Source organism: Crocuta crocuta, unplaced genomic scaffold (assembly GCF_008692635.1).
Source record: "Crocuta crocuta isolate KB4526 unplaced genomic scaffold, BGI_CrCroc_1.0 scaffold179, whole genome shotgun sequence".
In the NCBI taxonomy this organism is placed as follows: domain Eukaryota; kingdom Metazoa; phylum Chordata; class Mammalia; order Carnivora; family Hyaenidae; genus Crocuta; species Crocuta crocuta.
The window spans coordinates 1854701-1867282 of record NW_027551568.1 but is presented as its reverse complement, the minus strand read 5'-3'; the positions used below and the strand labels follow the sequence as shown (position 1 = coordinate 1867282).

The following is a 12582-nucleotide window of genomic DNA, read 5'->3' as shown; positions in this document are numbered from 1 at the left end:
ATACCCTATGTGGCTCTTGACCTCATGACCCTGAGAATAAGCATCGTGAACTCTACTGACTGAGCCAGTCAGGTACTCCTACCTGAGCCAAAACTGCTTAACCAACTGAGCCACCCAGGCGCCCTAACAATACTGTCTATACAAAACCCTGAATGAGGTCTTTAAAAACCAAACAGCACCATTCCTGTCTGCAGCCCTCGGATGACTCTCTCCTGTGCTCTGAACACAAAACAAACTCCTGAGCGGAGCTTACGCAGCCTTCTAGGACCTGCCCCCTCGCTGCTACCTCACTGCCCCCTCCCTGTCGCTTCCTGTGCTCAGACCACACCGGTGCCCTCTGACTCTCTGAGCCCACTGTGGCGCACCCCTGGCTATCCCAGGAATTGTGTGCCGGCTGCCCCTTGAGCTGGAAGGCAGGCACCCCCCACGCCCACCCCCGATCCCTACATGGCCGGCTCCTTCCAGTCATTCAGACTCAGGTGAGCCCTCCCCTCCTCAGAGAACCAGCACTCAGTCTAATCACCCCACCGCCTCCTGCCCCTTGCTTCTCTGTTGTTTCTCGTTCACCTCCTTAGAGGGGAGTGTGAAGTCTGCTCCCTGACCCGGGTGCACACACAGGTGTTATACACGTGTCAAATTTCACCCAGCCGCACACTTGAGGTTTCCATACATCACTCTAAGTTATGCCTCAACAATATGCAGACAGTAATAACGACCAAACAAATAGAGTCTGTTAGAGTCAGAGGCCTTATTTGTCCTGTTTACCGCTAACTCCTTAGGTTCCTCGAATAGCTACATGCTGTTGAGATAACCGACATTAAAAAAAAATTCAATGACTATGTGCCAAATGATACCTCAAAGCATTAAGGGCAGCAAACAAGATTAGAAGGGAAAAAAGGAATAAAGCACATACAAGGGCAGCAGCATTGAGTGGTAACTGAGGGAAACTAAAGGAAACGAGTCAATGATCAGGCACTGGGCAAGGCCCAGTAAGTGCCCGGCACCACGCTAGGTGGTCTGGAGGAAAGGGCACTTTTTAAACGGTCCTGAAATAAACAGACTCCTCGGAGAAGTAGCGAGAGAGTGAAGAGGAGACGCAAGCACCTCCTCTCCTGTGGACACTGGAGTGTTTTCACTTATTTTCACTGATAACATGAACCAGTCAGAATTCTTCCAATAGCCATGCACATGCGTGCAAGGCACCGATTTCCTGCATGAGGGCACACAGGCCAGGACACACACAACAGAGCTAAGAGCACACGCATCGGGGGGGAAGGAGGGCACTGGTGCGGAGAGGAGAGGAGGGGGAGGAGGGCACTGGTGCGGAGAGGAGGGAGAGGGGAGCACTGATGCAGAGAGGAGGCAGGGAGGAGGGCACTGGTGCAGAGAGGAGAGGGGGGGAGGAGGGCACTGGTGCAGAGAGGAGAGGAGGGGGAGGGGAGCACTGGTGCAGAGAGGAGAGGAGGGGGAGGGGAGCACTGGTGCAGAGAGGAGAGGAGGGGGAGGAGGGCACTGGTGCGGAGAGGAGAGGAGGGGGGGAGGGCACTGGGCAGGGAGGAGCCTCTCTTACGGGGCTCTGCAGGATCATGGACACCCTCTTTTTCTGCTCCATCATATTGAAGTCCTGGCGCAGGTCTGGCGCCATGTTCCTCTCCCGCAGGTACTCTGGGTTGTTCTCGTCCACCCTGTCGAAGTACCTCTCCTTGTGAGGCGCTGTGGTCGGGGGTGGCGAGGTCACCACCGCGGCCCGTGTGTCACCATTCATCGTACAGTCTTTCTCGGCTCCTACAGAATCAACACACAAGACAGTGTTGTGTCAGGGTCAACGTCCAGCAGCAATTCACGGCAAGCACGCCAGCCTGACGAACCCAGTCCCCAGCGCGACAGCGCAGTGACCCGTGGAATCAGAGCCCTGGCGTGTGAGGCTTCTTTGTGGCCTGGGGCACACGGCTGCTCGGCCGCCTCCCGCCCTTCTGCTAACCCAGGGCGCGCTCTGTCCTTGCCACTGTTCTTCACACACGACAGAACCACCTCACAAAGCAATTATTATGTCTTCTGTCAAAGTGACAAGGAACTCGATGTTAAACTGTGACAAGACGGTTTAAGCGTGATTTTGTCCCACCCAGATGGGACCTACCAACAGCAGAGTTCATTTCTGAAGAGATCTGATTTATGGTATTTTTCCAAAATTATGTCAGTAGTGATTATGCAAAGGATCTCCAAACACATCCGCATTCACGCAAATGGGAAATGTTCCTCGTCAACATCAACTGACAGTTCAAAGAAGGCAGATCCTGAAAATGTCAACGTGCCCTAATCTGTGACTAACCTAGAAGATGCCCAAATGACTCAAATTTAAAAATCTGTTATTGTGACTACTTATTTACACTTTTTAATCCCAATCTTTCTATTTGAAATGAGGTTCAAATACTAAATCATATCCTTCACTAAGTCTCTACACAGCACCCTTTACTAACCAGTTAGTTTAATTACTATTGTTTGTATAAGACACTGAATGACCACTTAGCTACACGTACACAGTATTTATTCACTGAGCACCTATTAGGTCTAGCCATTGTGCTAGGCACCAAAATTAATCGGACACTGTCCTCACCTTGGGGAAGCTGCAGTCACAGACTCACTGAGAAAGGAAAGCAGATTCAGAAGTCACCGGCACAGGGACGGCAGTTAAAGCCGGGGAGGAGGGGACACCGGCTAGCAGAACACAATGTGCACACAAGGGGCAGAACCAGCGCCTAGAACAGTCCCAGCATTGGGCTGTATATAAATAAAAGTTTTTTTTAATAAATTAAGAACAAGAAGGAAAGGAAGAGACGGGGTGAGAAACAGACTCGGGAGCCGCGGGCAGAGGTGACGGGGAGCGGACCCAGCTCCTCAAGCCACGCGGGACAAGCAAGGCAGAGCTTTCAGAGTTAGTTAAATTAGCAAGTGAGATGTAACTGGTGCCCGTTCCTTACACGCTACACACAAAATTCATCCCAAATGGAACACAGACCTAAATGTAACAGCAGAATCTGTCCAACTCCTAGAAGAAAACACGAGAGTAAATCCGCGAGGCGCCGGGTTAGGCAAAGGAGAAGAGGAGAAGCAACAAAAAGAAGAAAAGATAACCTGGGCTTCCTGAAACCTAAAAATATTTGGGCTTCAAAGGACACATAAGAAAGTAAAAAGACAGCTCACAGAACGGAGAAAATACTTGAAAATCATGTATCTGTGAAGAGATTTACATCCAGAATACATAACTCTTACCAACGTAATAATTAAAATAATAAAAAAAAACTTGAAAGTCATCAAGAGACCTCAGTGGCACAGCCCAAAGACCACAAGAACTGAGCGGCCGTGAGTGCCTCATTCCTGGTCCACAAAATCATGAGCCACGAATAAGAAGATAATTCCTTTAAGCTGCAAAGACCCAGGACAGCTTGTCACTGACATCACGGCGCTCAGGGAAGGAGTGTGTGCCAGACACCGGTTTGCGCTTGTACATGATCCTCTCAACTCCCCTATTTGGTGGTGTTGGGTTTTTTAAAGACTTTAATTTTAAGTAATCTCTATGCCTAACATGGGGCTCCAACTTACAGCCCCCAGATCAAGGGTCACAAGCTCCACCGACCAAGCCAGCCCGGCACCCGTCCCTATTTGCTGAGACACTACAGTTTTCCTCACTTTGTAGACGAGGGAACTCAGGCCACTCAAAAGAGAAGGAGCAGGGCTGGGATTCAAACCGCAGGCCATCTGCTGCAGGGCTTTTGTGCTTCACCTCTAAGCCACACCGCACATAATGAGGACGACCCGACCGTGGGCGGGGACAGAGGCAGCAGTGGGGGGCACAATGTCCCCAAAGGGATGAGAAGGAATGAAATCAACAGTGTGAGATGCTACCTGTCTCAGGAGTCAGACCAGTGGCACTGACCCTGGACTACAATGTGAACAGCGAGGCTTTAAAGAGAAGTTTATATGAAAAAAATCTTATGGTATAAACAGCCAAAGAATCAGTTGGAGAAAACTTTTTCTTCAAGACAGAGATCAACTTAAATATTGTTCTTCTGAATGAAACCTAAAGATAGGACAGAAATAACAGTATGCTTAAAGTGACACCTTTCAAGGACTCCAAGGCAAGGTATAAAAACAATCAGGGACTAAAAATCAACACACAATAAATAAACCCAGGACCTGAATGTAGTCTTTAAAACTTACTCGTCTCTAAAGGTATCCTTTACATTTTTAGTTTAATCTGTTTACTTTAACCTAGTTTGTTCTAAAATAATGACGCAAAGAACAAAATAACAGTTGTCTAAGGTTTCTTCATTAGATGTAAATGAAGCTGGACATTCTGAGCCAATGAAACAAAGATTCTACTTCAAGGATTAAAAAAAGAGAAAGACGAATATGCAGTATTGTTACTTCTCTGTTACTAAATGAGTCCCAATTTGAAGACATTTTCACCAATTAATAAAGACACAGGCCACATTTTAGGGGCAACCTTCACTGGTGCTTGGTTCCCAGAGCAAATCACCGAATCTCTGAAAAACACGTTACAGATGAGGCCGAGACTGCTCTCTTTTTACTACAAATTGCCATGCGAATGGAGTAAGACACGGAGTGCAGACCAGATATGCATGTGTTCCTTCCCTTCAACAGGGAAGTCTATAAATTTAAATCAAAACCAAAGTATACATATTCTGAGCCTAATAAGAATAAACATGATTCCATTTTTTAAATAATTTTTAATGTTTGTTTTTGAGAGAGCCACAGAGCATGAGTGGGGGAGGGGAAGAGAGAGAGACACACACACAGACAGAATCTCAAGCAGGCTCCAGGCTCCAAGCTGTCAGCACGGAGCCCGACATGGGGTTCGAACTCAGGAACCACCAGCCCACGACCTGAGCCAAAGTCGGACCCTTAACTGACTGAGCCATCCAGACGTCCCGAACATAATTCCATTATTAAAGCACAAACCTATTTTTGTCAATTATGCCCTCAAGTTTCATTAGCTTAGCTTTTAGAAGCATGTTAAGACAGCAAATTTTTCTAGGAAGGTCTCTACAACTAAGTTATTACTTAATCCAAATTTAAAAGAAAAGAAATTGGGAAATACAGATGCAAAAAAATATCTCCCTCTCTCTCTGACCCTCCCCTGCTCACGCTGTCTCTCTCTCTCCTAGAAATAAAAATAAATTAATTAATTAATAAAATAATAATTTAAAAGGTAGTAACAAGCCCAATAGTTGTTAATGCCTAACAATAGATGAATGGTTATAACATAAATATTAAAATCTGCTCAATATAATATTATGAAACTATAGATTCTTTGGCATGAGAGATTATACCATTTAAGTGAAAACCTGTACATTTTTCTATTCTATATATAAATTCATCAATACTATAATTATGATCACACAGACAAGATGCCGCAATAGCAAATGAGCTGCACTAGAGCTGAGTAAATTGATAAAAGACAAGAATAGATCACCATTTCTCTATCTCAACACTCTATCAAGTTGCTCTAATTTTACCTGTGTAAAAAGTTGAAGATTTCACTAATCTTCATATGTTGATACTTAAAATCGATGAAATCTCTGGAAACAATCCATTCAAATACACAATCGCACTCAACAGAACCCAAAGGTCTGGATGAATCTTGACTACCAAGCTTGGCTTGCCCGCGTGACATCTCGCACCCACCCCTGCCCATGTCACTCCTGGACACACAACTGCCTCCTAATTAGTTTCCCTACTTCCTGTCTCCCAATAATCCCCACTCCAACCCATTCCCCCAGCGAAACCAGAGAGTTGCAAATCCCCCTGCTTAAAACCTGACGGCTAATAAAAGGTCTTTATCTGAATCCTGATCTAAATCTAAAAATGACATCTGAAACACTTACATTTGAACATCAACCAGTCTTGGATGGCATTAAGAAATTATTGTTAAAAATTGAGGTGTGACCTTATTATGGTTATAGTAGCTACGTAAGACACACACAGAAATACTTATAGATGAAATAACATAACATCAGAATTTGCTTAAAGCTTCTCTGTGGGGAAGAAGAGTAAAGCTTACGCAAAACAAACAAGACTGGTCCGGAGCTAGTAACTGTCGAAGCTGGATGGAGGATAAAGCAGGATTCACTACATATTCTGTATGGTCTGAAAGGCTCCATAATTTTCCTTGCTCTTAGAATAAAGCACCTCTCAAAACCTTACGTAAAGCTGGTCTCTGCCGGCCTTCAGATGAACACATTTCAGCAAGTTCCTTCACACAGAAATCACTGATACTGGGACGAAAGGATATTTTAAGATTAACCTCCCCTGTCTAATGTCCCACAAGACGCCACTCTGCCTCATGCATTATTTACTGATCTGGAAAAGACAAAGTATGCCCTGGAATATTCATTCTTACCAAAGATATTCTAACCCTAAGATCAGAAACCAGACAAATTTTGACTTCTCTAAAATATCTTTGGGCTCATTCTAGAGCTTGTGGGCAGACTCAGTTATTCCTGGCACAGACCTTTTGCTAATGGCCGCCTATTCCAACCGTTCACTGGGTTTATTTCTGAGTCTCTAAAGGCAGAACACTCAAACCAAAGGCTGAAACAAGAAGGTGGCCGTTAACCAAATTCTCTGGATAAAGTGTCTGCTAGAAAGTCACGTCAGTTTCTAATTATCCTTAAAACATTTCTCAGGAACCGTAACGACTGCCAGGTGATAATGAACTTCTCCACGGAAAATAAACCAGGAGTATTGAAAATGCTCACGTGGTGATAAAAGAGGTACTTTCTGCAGGTGTCCTTGACCATCTGACACCTAACTCCAGACAGCCTTTGGAACTGTCACCAGGAGAACAAGAAAAGAAGTGACCTCTGCAGTACCTTCCTTTACTTCTATTATGTCCTGGTGCTTAACAGGTCTCCACTACAGCTACTTTCCTCACTATGTGCGAGGCACTAGAGATCAAAAGTTAGAAAGTAAGTAGATGATGGACAAATAAATGTAACCAAACACTCCTGATGCCACGACAGAAACCTGCTTACATATCAGCAAGGGAGAAGTGTCCGACCGTGGCAGGTAGAAAGAGCAGCATGAGGGTGGTAAGGGCTCAACTGTGTCTCCCTAAGATTCTTTTTTTTTTGGAAATTAGGGTCACTGCAGATGTAATTAGGTAAGACAAGGTCATAATTGAACAGTTTGGGCCCCTAGTCCAGTATGACTGGTGTCCTTATCAATGAGGACATTTAGATACAGACTTGAACACAGGAAGAACGCCATGTGAGGAAGGTAGGGGTCAGCTGAGGCAATGCATATACAAGCCAAGGAACAGCTAAGACTGCCAGCAAGTCACCAGCAGCAAGCAGAAAGGCCTGGAACAGATTCATCCTCACGGCCTCAGAAGGAACCAAGCGCACCGACACCTCGATCTTGCATTCCGGCCTCCAGAGCTGAGGCACAACGAATCTCCACGGTCTGGGCCACCCAGGCGACGGTGCTCTGTGACACAGCCCCAAGAAACTAACACAGAGGCTGTGAGGAAAGCCTCACGGAAGAGACGCATTTAGAGCTAAGCAGTAGCTTCCAGGAGGCTCAGGGCAGGGAGCAGTCACCTGGTGGACGGTATCTACCGAGCTTTAAAGAGAGCGGCAGAGACAGCACAGTGAGTGAGCGGTCAACGTCCCCGGCTCTCACGCCACTTGCCTGGCACCAGCTGGAAGGTGTTTAAGGAGCTTTTAATGTCCCACCTGAACTGTTCTCTCTTCCAAACCTTTCAGCCCCACTCATTGTCAAAATCCAACGCAAACACACCCTGCTCTGGGAGTGTTCCCAAGCCCCGGAGCGTCACACCTGGCTCCTGTGCTCCGCGGCACTTCACACTCACCTCTGCTCAGCCATTTTCAAACAAGACCCAATTATTTGCACGTGTGCTTGCTCCACCACCAGTCTGTGGGTCCGTAAGGAACAGAGACACTCAATCTCTAGCTCGTTTTTGTAAACAAGCCCGGTGAGAGTGTTTCACAGACAGTGGGGACTCAAGAGAGACCTTGTCTGTTCTTGCAGTCGGGTAGGGTATCTGCTACAAAAGACATCCTAACTTCCCGGAAGGGCTCTGGGGGTGTGGCCAGAATGAAACCACATCACCAGGACACACTCAATGAAACAGATCGTAGGATCACCCAAAACAAGAACAAAACACACAGTCATGAGAAGTGATGGATATGTGAACCTGATTGTGAGAATCATTTCAGTATATACACATGTGAGACTGTACACTTCTAAATATATTACACTGTACACTTTAAATATATTACAGTTTTGAGGGGCATCTGGGTGGCTCAGTCAGTTAAGCGTCCAACTCTTGATTTCAGCTCAGGTCATGATCTCGAGGTTCGTGAGTTTGATGCCCCATGTCGGTGGTGTCGACAGTGCGAAGTCTGCTTGGGATTCTCCCTCTCCCTCTATCTCTCTCCCCTCCCCAGCTGGTGTGTGTGCTCACTCACTCGCCCTCTCTCTCAAAATAAATAAACTTTAAAAAATAAATATATTACAACTTTGTCAATTATACTTCAACAAAGCCAGAGGGAAAAAAGTTTTTAAAAATGTATAGTCTTTGCTGGAAAAAGTGACAGGGTGTTTTTTTTTTTTTAAGTTTATTTATTTTGAGAGAGAGAGGGAGAGAGACAGAGAGACAGAGAGAAACAGAGAGAGAGCGCGATCAAGCAGGGAAAGGGGCAGAGAGAGAGAATCTCAAGCAGGCTCTGCACTGTCAGCATAGAGCCTGACTCGGGGCTTAAACTCATGAACCATGAGGTCATGAGCTGAGCCAAAACCAAGAGCCAGTCGCTGAACCAACCCAGGCACCCCAAAGAGTGACAAGCTTTTGACCAGGAGGAGCGGACACTGAAGGCTAAGCTCAGGCAAAGGGCCGGGACGGTGCTGTGCGGACAGTGCACATCCTGGCTGGCACCGGGGCTGGGAAAGCAGACACAAAATCCAGGGCCAAAAATTCTCGATAAGCTCTTAGAAACCTACAAGTCTGGAACCCTCCAAGTCTGACGCCAGCCAACGAAAGAGGAGTCCCTAGTATCTCCTGGCAGGAGGGAGTCCAACGTGGGTGCCCTCTACCAAATAAAACAGACACGAGCATAATGAGTGAGAAGCCCTCACCGCCCACAGTACCAGCCTCGCTCTCCACTCCCGTAGCGGGCAAACACCCACCTTGTGTGTGAGATTCTTCTCCACCGGTTCCAGCTGACTGAGTGTCGTGCCCCGCAAGGGACCTCAATGCTAAGTAAAAGCCTTTAATAACTCTGATCGGATCATTTCTATTCCTGTGTCTCCGGATGTCCCCTTGCTGATGAAACTGCTCAAAAGTCCCCTTTAAAATAATCACTGCTTACTATTTGGTTAAGTGCTGACTTAAACTTCAATTGTACATGTATGAACCCATGCGTTCCCGCAGATGAGATTACAGAGGCACAAAGCAGGGAAGTAGCCAGCACAAGGTGACAGCATCAACTCCAACTGCCGGCTCCAGAGCGGCTGCTCCAGACACCACACACTAACCCCGCCCACATGTCGTCCCAGCACAGATCAAATTAGAAAAGAAAGAAAAAAATAAAAAGTAAAATTGAATCAAAGCAATGCTTCCCAGCCTTGTGGCCCACATTTATGCTCCTTTTAGTCAGGAAATGATCTGGGTGGGTCATCCTGGGCCTCTCTCCCCTGACGATGAATGCTTAATCAACAAGTTCCCAGCCCAAATCTTCCACGGTTTATTTCATTTTTGTATACAGTCATATATACCAGCTGTTGTTCTTTTAACTATGGTTTCTTTAAAGCTTCCTCTTTTTTAATGTTTATTTCTTTATTTTGAGAGACAGAGAGAGCTAGCAGGAAGAGGAGCAGAGAGGGAGAGAGACTCTTAAGCAGGCTTCATGCTCGGCACGGAGCTCGACACTCAACGCAGGGCTCAATCTCACGACTGTGAGATCATGACCTGCCAAAATCAAGAGTAGAACTGAGCCACCCCGGCGCCCCTAACTATAGTTTCTTAATCAATCCTATGGGGTACTATTACAGAGTCTAGTTGCTTGTTTAAGGGTGCAGAGCCATAAAAGGTAAAACAAGAATTTGAAAGTAAGACTACGGTTTGGAGCCTGTAGTCACATGCTGACGACGGGGCCCTCCGCCCAGGCAGTGGCCAAGCCCCTGGACCAGACGTCAGTGGTCAGTCCCACTCCTTCCACTGCAGAACTTCAACAAGGACCAAGTCCTCATCCATAAAGTGGAAATATCTCCCTAACGTAATGAATCAAATGAGACAATGCAGCCTAAAGCACCTTGGGGGGAAATGAGAAAATGAGATAGAGAAATAATTATCATTTCTATGACTCTCAAACTCCACACCTGATTGTTCTAATCCAGCTGAGGACAAGCACCTAGGAAGCGCAGGGACCCAGGAGAGCGCATGGCGCAGGGACTTTAGGGCAGCGCCAAAGGCCCCCTGCAGAGCGCCGTGCCCCCACCCAGCTCCACCCACTTGAACAACCCTGTGAGAGCTCCCCATTTGCAGGTGAAAAACGGACTCTGACTTTCAAGTTCCTGACGCTTCAAAACAAATAAAGGGTCAAGTCAGGCTGTGGACCCAAGACCACTCGGTCCAAATGCCGAGCTCATCCCTCACCTGCTGTACAAGAAGTGGAAAGCTGAACACTGGCCAAGGGCAGGAAAGCAGAGCACTCTCTCCCTGCCGCTCCGCACAGAACAGGCCTCAGGAAAGATCTGTTCAGCGCATGAACGGTGAAGAAATACAAAGTCATCCTCCACCGGTGATTTCACAAACTTTGCTTTCGCCCAGAAAAATTTTAACGTGACATCCAGCACTTTCCGATGGCACATGTGCTCATGTTGATGAGTTTACTCTCAAACAAGTGCTTTTTTTTTCCTTTTTTAGAAGATTCTATTTTTTGAGTAATCTCTATCTCCAACATGGGGCTCAAACTCATAACCCCAAGATCAAGAGTTGTAAGTTCCACCTACTGAACAGCTGCGCGCCCCAAACAAATGCTTTTCGAGAACATGAGGCTCCTGGGTGGCTCTGTCGGTTGAGCTTCTGACTTTGGCTCAGGTCATGATCTCATGATTCGTGAGTTCAAGGCCCATATCGGGCCCTGTGCTGACAGCTCAGAGCCTGGAGCCTGCTTCAGATTCTGCCTCCCCTTCTCTCTCTGCCCCAACCCTGCTCACACTTTGTCTCTCAAAAATAAATAAATGTAAAAAACAATTTTTTTAATTAAAAAAAGAAAAAAAGAAGAAATCCCACAAAGGAAACTGCAATTCAGATTTCAAGAGGGGAATCTGGGAGAAAAATTTCTAAATACGGTGCCTCACAATTTAACAAATAACCCCCACTCCACAGCGGAGTCTCCACAGCCATTACTATCCTGATGCACAACTCTAAGCCATGTGCCCTGAACCAGCACATTTAATCAAGGGCAAAACTTAACTTCATCCTCTGGCACATCCTCTGGTAGTGCCAACGACTTTCTCTATTTTTGCTCCTTCGTGATCCTATTACTGTCCTTCAATTACTATTTTTAGTTTTCACTATATTTTTATTGAAGTAATGGAGTTTTACTGAAACAAAAGTCTTCCTGGATTTCATTCTATGAGAGTGGCTTACTAATCACTAAGGGTCTGAGCTGGATTTCTGTTTCTCTTTCTGGGGTGGAAGAAGGTGGGGAAGTCTGGCAAGGTTATATGAAAGATTAAACATACTGACCACAAAAACAAACAGTTTTTTCAGAACATAATGGTCAGTAACTAAATGTTCCTATTTGTGAAGTAATTGGTTCCTGTGAAAGACAAACGATAAAAGGGGACTTTGAAGATCGTCCGCCAGGGCTCACAGACGGAGGCCCAAGTGCCAAGCGCACTAAGAAATGCATATTCTGCACACGCAAAGTCGAGCTGCGAGCGCCTTTATTAACTCTGGGACTTCGGAAAACCGTGCCAGGTTTTCCTCTTTGGAGCTAGTCAGGAAGTACTTAAAATCACAAGCATAAGCCTAAGGGAAATTCTGCCAAAAGTATATTCTCTGAAATGTAATTATGCCCGCTGATGGAAAATGAAAACCTTTACGCTATAATTATGAGCACACAAGTTTGTAGACGGTCTAGTTCTCACAAAAATAAGAATATACTGTCAAGTGAAAAAGGCAAAATGCAAAGAATGATGTATGTGTGGTGGCTTTTCATGGGGGAGAGGAGAGAGAAAACAATACCTGCATTTGCCTGTATTTGCATAAAGAAATGAAAGAAGAATACACAAGAAACAAAGTGGTGGTTCCCTTGTACTTGTAAGAAGTGAGAAGGACCTGGATAGAGGGAGGACACAGATGCAGGAGAGTCTTTACTGCTCATATATATATATATATATATTTTTTGTTAATTGTAATTTATTGAGGCACCTGGGGGGCTCAGTAGGTTAAGGATCTGACTTCGGCTCAGGTCATGATCTCACAGTTTGTGAGTTCGAGCCCCGTGTTAGGCTCTGTGCAGCTCAGAG

The 12582-nt window shown here is 45.9% G+C and overlaps 1 protein-coding gene across 5 annotated transcripts in view; it reads right to left on the bottom strand.

Moving 5' to 3' along the window:
- Window positions 1-12582, bottom strand: part of ADD1 (adducin 1) — an 84493-nt gene that overhangs the window by 41340 nt on the left and 30571 nt on the right. For all 5 annotated transcript variants that reach the window (XM_077750545.1, XM_077750546.1, XM_077750549.1 and 2 more), the window contains one exon: window positions 1571-1785. In XM_077750545.1, coding sequence (XP_077606671.1) covers window positions 1571-1765 — 195 coding nt within the window. In that variant the 5' untranslated portion in view covers window positions 1766-1785. Of the gene's footprint in view, window positions 1-1570; window positions 1786-12582 lie in introns of those variants that run through there.